Here is a 6589-nt window from a genome sequence, read left to right on the forward strand (position 1 = left end):
AAGGTACTTACTTTGTACCTTTTGTCATATGTATTTGCCCAATCTCGCTTCTTTTTGCTTTTTTTCGTCACAAAATTGTATCTTTTGATTCTTCCCAACTGTCGTTGTTCAAATTTATCTCCTTGTTGTTGTAATTGCTTTCTTGATTTTTTTCTCCTTATTCCTTCGTTGTTCTTGTTTCCTAAACTGATCTTTTGATTTTCTGGTACCCCATTGCTTTTTCTTCTCTTTGTGGGCTTGCATTTCTTTGTAGATTTCATAATGTCTGACGCTTCTAATAGTCAGAACATGAATAAGCCTCAAACGACCACTAGATTGGATTCTTCTTCCCAATCCTCTCTTTCAGGTGAGCGCCCTGCGCACACTTCCCCTGTTTCTCCTTCTTCTCCTCCTATTCCTGTACAAACTGTTATGCCTTCTGACTTTCCCCTCGCTGCAAGTGGGATGGGTACTGCTGCGACTCCTGCTGCTGCGTCTAGGTCAGGTAGTAGTCATCCCGCTGAGGGTAGTGCTTTTCGCCCTTTCAAGCGCAAACCCCGTCCTAATTTCTTTGATCCTTATTGCGAGCGCGTTCTCATGCTGGATGGGATTCCTTTATCCCATCTCACCCGTTTAAGGATGCGCGCAATGCGCCATAAAATGTTAGCTGACGCCGTCAAGGCTAATCCCCCTGACGTGTCTCTTGTTAGCCCCATTCCCCATGTTCAGCCTTTAAACAACTTTGCTTAGCTTGATAACATAGCTGACGTGCATCGGTTTGATCATTATGTAGTGCGAGGTGGCAACACTGAGACTCCATCACCGTCTCCTTCTCCAGTTGTTCAATCGGGCAGGATGACTGAGTCTCCTTCACCGCTCTTATTATGATTGTCAGCCCACTTACGTTGTGGAGCCCATAGAGGAGGGCAAAACTTAGTTTTTTCTTGATGAAAATGTTATCGGCCCAAAAATTGTGTGTTAGACTCCAGTTGGCATAAGGATGCTAAGAGGCTGGATATGGCTGCTGTTGGGAAGAAATTCTATGGTTTCAGGGAGGGTTACGAGCTGGTTCTTCTTGTTGATGGTGCAAAGCTATCAGCTCCTCCTGCTGGTCACATTGCGGTGTTCGCTTCACAACTGGATTTGGGCTTGAGGTTCCCCCTGGACCCTACCCTGGAAAAGTTGCTACGTGCCTTCAATATTTGTATATCTCTGGTGCATCCTGCTTCCCTTCACACTTTGATCTGCTTGCTGTGGTTTTTAAGATTTCGAAGGTATTCTAAGTCCCTACACTTGTTCAAGTCTCTGATGAGCCTGAAGAGATATGCTTCTGGGACTGAGTGGGGGTGGTATTATATTGCACCCAAGGAGAGCAGGGTCTTGTTCTACCCAAAACTTGACCGCTTCAGGGATTGGGCTGGTAAATTTTTCTGGGTGAAGGTGCCTTCCAATTTTGCTGCCCCGCGCAACTTCAGAGAGATCCGCACCAACATGGCTGGAGTCACAATCTCCCCTGACGAGCCTGCCCGTTAGACAGAAGCTTTTGAGGCTCTGCAGGGAGCGGGGACTGATGATTATAAGTTCCCCAAGGTCTGGCTGCCCAACTCCATCTATAGTGTGGGCAACGAGCAGCTCTCTGCCATGTGTTTGTGACGTACGCATGAGTCTTGTAAGCTTTCCACTTTCTGTCCTTTCTTTTTCTTCCTCGTTTCTCTCTTTTTTTTTTGTTTTTTCTTTTCCTTACTTGGCTTTTCTGCCCTTTTTCTTTTCAGGCTATGATAAGTTGGACAAGCGTATGCTTGGGCTTGCTGATAATTGGAAAGACCCTATGACTGCTACCCCTGAGAATCCTCCTCAGCTCTTTGACACGCTGGAGGTGTTTACGGGCTCTCTGAAGGGTGAAGTGCATCTAGCTCCTGCTGAGCTGCGGGCTGTCGTTGGCACAACATCTACTGGTGAGCGTGCTGGATCTAGCCGTGCTGAGGCTGAGCCTTCGTCCTCTACCGTTGGGAGTAGGCGTGAGACTCGGCCTACTCCTCGAAGGGTGGCTTCAGAATCTGAGGCGTTAGTGGTGCCTAATGCTTCCCCTGAGAAGCAGTCTGTCGCGGCTTCCGACCAGGTGGCACCTCAGACTTTTGCTGCCAAAAGACAACGTAATCAAGCTTCTGATGATCCAAAAGCTACTGCCGATGGTTTTGCTGATAGTGTTCTCCAGTTTTCCTCTGAGGGGGCTGAGACCGCTGCTACGGGTGAAAAACCCATTTATTCTGCTGAGCATGTTCTGCTCTTTCCTTCTTCTGTTGATGATGTTATTACTGCGAAGGATACTGTAGTCCCTTCTGCTGCAGCCACTGACTTTCAGCTCCCTGACGAGACTGTCATGGAGCTTCCTAGATTTCTGTCGCGTCCCTACGAACTGAGAGGGCGGCTTCAAAGTGCTTCAAGGGGTGGGCTCTCCCGGCCAGGGGGTTCTCACTAGCACGATCGTCCAATTATCGACTTGGAGGATGATCCAGTGTCCTCTGCCCCTGCTGGAGATGAGTCGGAAGGGAAAAAGGCTCGCACCTCTCCTAGTCCTAATCCTCTTGCATCTACCTCCACCAACATCGGGCTTCCAGGTGGGAATGCTGATGGGGGGGTGGACACTTAGAATTCCAATGAATTTAATCGTTGTGTTCACCAATTCTTGAGTGATGCTTTTGAGAACCCTCTGTCTGCTACCTCACTTTCTGCTGGAGGAACTTTCCGCCCTACAAGGGCTATTGAGTATTCTGAGGTTCCTATTGATGTCCATCTCCGCCCAATACTCTACCCTGCTGGAGCTGAGAATGCTCCCATTCGGCCCTAGATGAATGTGAGGGCTGATGAGTCTTTGTTTATGGAGAAAGGTGGTACCTTGGGGTACCGCTTGACTCAAGGGGTTCGTCTTCCTGCTGATTCTACGTGCAGCTCAGTCAGCCTCCCAGCTACTACGGCCTGCCATGACCTGCAGAATGTTAGTTTTTGCTTTTGGTCTTTCTCTTTTTCATTTTAGCTTTTCTTTTCTTCTTTGCTTGCTCTGTTGTTACTGTCTTGTTTTACTTTTATTTTTAGTTAACTTTTTCTTTGGCTCACTCCTCCTTCCCTCTGCCTTTCTTGCAGCTTGTTATGTTTGTAGGAGATTTATCCAATGATCTGTTGTCAGTGGAGAAGGAGTATCAAAATTAGGGCATAACTCTCTCTCAGAAGGATTTGGAGGTTCAGCAAGCTCAGGCTGAAAGGGATACCATGGCTAGTGAGGTGACTCCACTAAGGGAGAGGGCGGACGCCCTACAGCTCCTGTTGGGAGAATTTCATCTCACTCAGACCAAGTTTAAGAGCTACGAGGAGCAACTGAAGACCTCTCAAGCCAGGGTGCAAACGTTGGAGGCAGAGGTTGCAGATTTGCAAGCTGCGCACACTGTTGAGCTGGAAGCTGCCAGGAAGGAGGCACTCAAATCCTTCGTGCTCTCCCTTGCTTTTGTTAAGTTGGTGGCTGATCGCCATGATGGTGGATGGGAGGCTGCAGCTCGATGCGTAAGCAACTTATATGGTGAGGGTAAGGAGCAGCAGGCTCGTTTCAACGCCTTTTGGGCTAAGGTTGAGGTTGCGGGAGAGGCTGGCGCATTTGATTTCCCTGCTAATCATCCTCGCATTATTAGCTGCAAGGTTCCTGACCACGCTATTCTGAACTTGGAGGTTCCTCTCTGCCCTGATGTTGCTGCGGCTATTGGAGTGGAGTCTTTGGCTGGTGACCAATAAAGGCTATGGCGGCTGCCACCCTCCTACTCCAGTGGCTCTTCTAAGTTCCCCTCACCCAGATATGTAGTAACCAAGTAGTTTTTGTTGCTATCTTTGGGGTGTATAGCCGCCAAAGATTATATTTCTCTGTGTTTCTGCTGAACATTTTATCTTTTGTTGCTGGACCTGTCCAGCTTGACTTAACTTTATATTTTTCCAACTATATTCGCTGAGTGTTTCCTTGTCTTGGTGGACGAGGGCTCAGTGTTGCATATGTTGTAATTAACTTGCTTGATGTTTACTCTGCCTTGGTGGGCAGGGGTTCAGCTTTGTAACTATGATGATTTATCTTGCTGAATGCTTCTGTCATTTTACCTGCAGATTATTTCATAGTCTGCGTATTTGTCCGGAATTGCTGCTGGGCCAAGGTGTAGCAATACCTAGACCTTAGCACAGCAGTCTCTTTGTTGTATTCGGTGAAACCTCGTAGGTTGGGCTTCACTGATTTCCTGATTTGGTTGCTGAGGGCTCTTTTGCTCTCCTTCTCCCTACTATGCTTAGCAGGAGCTCTAGTGAGCTTTGCTCTTCCTGTCCTGTTTGCTTTGGATGCTTGTGCACTATGTACTCTACTTGATTTTTGTAGAGACTGGTTTGCATGCTGATTAGTTTATTCGATTGCGCGTTATTTAATCTGCCCTGTTGAGACTTATTTGTGTCGATCAGCTTTTTTACCTGCTCCCTTTATGTCATTCAGCTTGTTTTGCTGTGACTTATTTCTATCGTTCAGCTTGTTTATGCTGTGACTTGTTTATGTCATTCAGCTTGTTTATGCTGCGACTTGTTTATGTCGTTCAGCTTGTTTATGTTGCGACATGTCATGTTGTGCCTGCTTACTTCTTTTCGTAAGGGCTTACTGTATGTCTGTCTCCTCCTGATGAATACTTTTTGAAACTTATCGCATTTTTTTACATATGCTAACGCGTCTTGCGTGAGAATTGGCCAGTATGCCCCCCTTCTGAAGACTTCTCCTCCCAATGCCTTTCCACCAATGTGGTTAGCGCATATTCCCGAGTGGGCTTCTTCCATAATGCCTTCCTGCTTCCACTCTGGGATGCACCTCAGTAGTGGTTTTGAGAAGCCTTTCTTGTTGAGCTCCCCATTCATCACCACATACCAATAGGCGTCGTTCTTCACCTTCTTAGCTTGTACTTCGTCATCGGGCAGCGAGCCATGAACTTTGTACGCCAGAATGTCTGAAAACCAAGCCCTCTGCTGTCCAATGCAATTTACCTGCTCCTTTTCGGTAATACTGCTTTCCACTAGGACTTCAACCATCACTGTCCTTGTGAGGCTCTGTAATGTGGAACTGGCTAACTTAGATAAAGCGTCAGCCTAGGAATTTCCTGCTCTGGGAACTAAGTCTATCTAAAAGTGGACTAGCTGAGCTTCCAGCTTCTTTACTTTAGTTACATATTTCAGCATGGCGGCTTCTCTAATCTCGTACGCCCTTTGCAATTGGCTGGCGACCAGCTGAGAATCAGTTTGTAAATGTACTTTGCGGGCTCCTGCTGCGATGCTCATACGCAGGCCTGCCAGCGCTACTTCGTACTTTGCTTCGTTATTTGATGCTTTGAACTTGAACTTTATGGCGTACTCGAATACATTTCCCTCTGGGGATGTTATTATGACTCCTGCTCCACTTCCCGTTTGGGCTGAGGATCCATCTACTTCGACCTTCCAGACCCCAATATCATCCTCTTTCTCCTCATAGGAGGCTTCCACTATGAAGTCCGCTAAGGCTTGTGCCTTGATGGCTGCCCTAGGTTTGACCTCAAATTCGTACTCAGAAAGTTCAATTGCCCACTTTAGGAGTCTGCCTGATGCATCCATTTTCTGTAACGCTTTTTCCAGTGGGTGATTTGTGAGGATTTGTATTACATGCGCGTCAAAATATGGTTTTAGTTTCCTTGCTGTGGTGACCACTGCGAAGGCCAGCTTCTCTACCAATGGGTATCTTTGTTCTGCCTCAGTCAGTACATGGCTCACGAAGTATATTGGCCTCTGCTGCTTTTGTCTTTCCACCAGCAGAACGGCTGCGATTGTCTGTATTGACGTAGAGATGTACAGTTGCAACTTTTCCCTCAGCTCCGGGCTGATCATTGTTGGGAGCTTAGTCAGATGCTCCTTAATACCCTCAAAGGCTTCTTTTTCTTTGGCTCCCCACTTAAATTCTCTATTCCCTTTCAGTAGCTGATAGAACGGTAGAGCTTTATCCGCTGACTTGATGATGAACCTGGTCAGCGCGGCCATTCTGCCCGTCAACCGCATGATATCCTTGATGCACTTAGGCTCAGGCAGGCTTAGGACTGCTTCGACCTATTCTGGATTTGCGTCTATCCCTCTCTCGCTGATCAGAAAACCGAAGAACTTTCTTGAGCTCACTCCAAAGACACATTTCTTCGGGTTGAGTTTGATTTTATACTTGTTCAGGGTGGCAAATGTTTCTTTAAGATCCATGATATGCCCTGCCTGCATGACGCTCTTAATAATTGAGTCGTCAACGTATACTTCAACATTTGTGCCCTTCTGGTGTAGGAATACCCTATCCATTGCCTTCTGAAAGGTTGCTCCAGCATTCTTCAGCCCGAAGGGCATAGCTATGTAATTGTACACTCCCCCTTCGGTGATGAATGCGGTTTTCTGCCGGTATGATTCATGCAGGCTGATCTAATGGTACCCTGAGAAGGCGTCCATGAAGCTTAGCAAGGCGTGCCCGCTGGTTGAGTCTACCAGCTGATCGATCCGTGGCAACGGGTAACAGTCTTTTGGGCATTCCATATTGAGATCTGTA

The 6589-nt window shown here is 47.1% G+C and overlaps 1 protein-coding gene across 1 annotated transcript; it reads right to left on the reverse strand.

Annotated features, from left to right (window-relative positions):
• Positions 1 to 4036: 4036 nt before the first annotated feature.
• On the reverse strand, positions 4037 to 5073 carry LOC145627915 (uncharacterized). Its single transcript, XM_081680257.1, has 2 exons — positions 4653 to 5073; positions 4037 to 4113 (listed from the first exon to the last, which is right to left on the reverse strand). Exons 1-2 carry the CDS (start codon positions 5071 to 5073, stop codon positions 4037 to 4039), a joined length of 498 nt encoding a protein of 165 aa, XP_081536383.1.
• Between the last annotated feature and the right edge of the window lie 1516 nt (positions 5074 to 6589).

This window comes from Chenopodium album, chromosome 4 (assembly GCF_948465745.1).
Source record: "Chenopodium album chromosome 4, dcCheAlbu1.1, whole genome shotgun sequence".
Classification (NCBI taxonomy): domain Eukaryota; kingdom Viridiplantae; phylum Streptophyta; class Magnoliopsida; order Caryophyllales; family Amaranthaceae; genus Chenopodium; species Chenopodium album.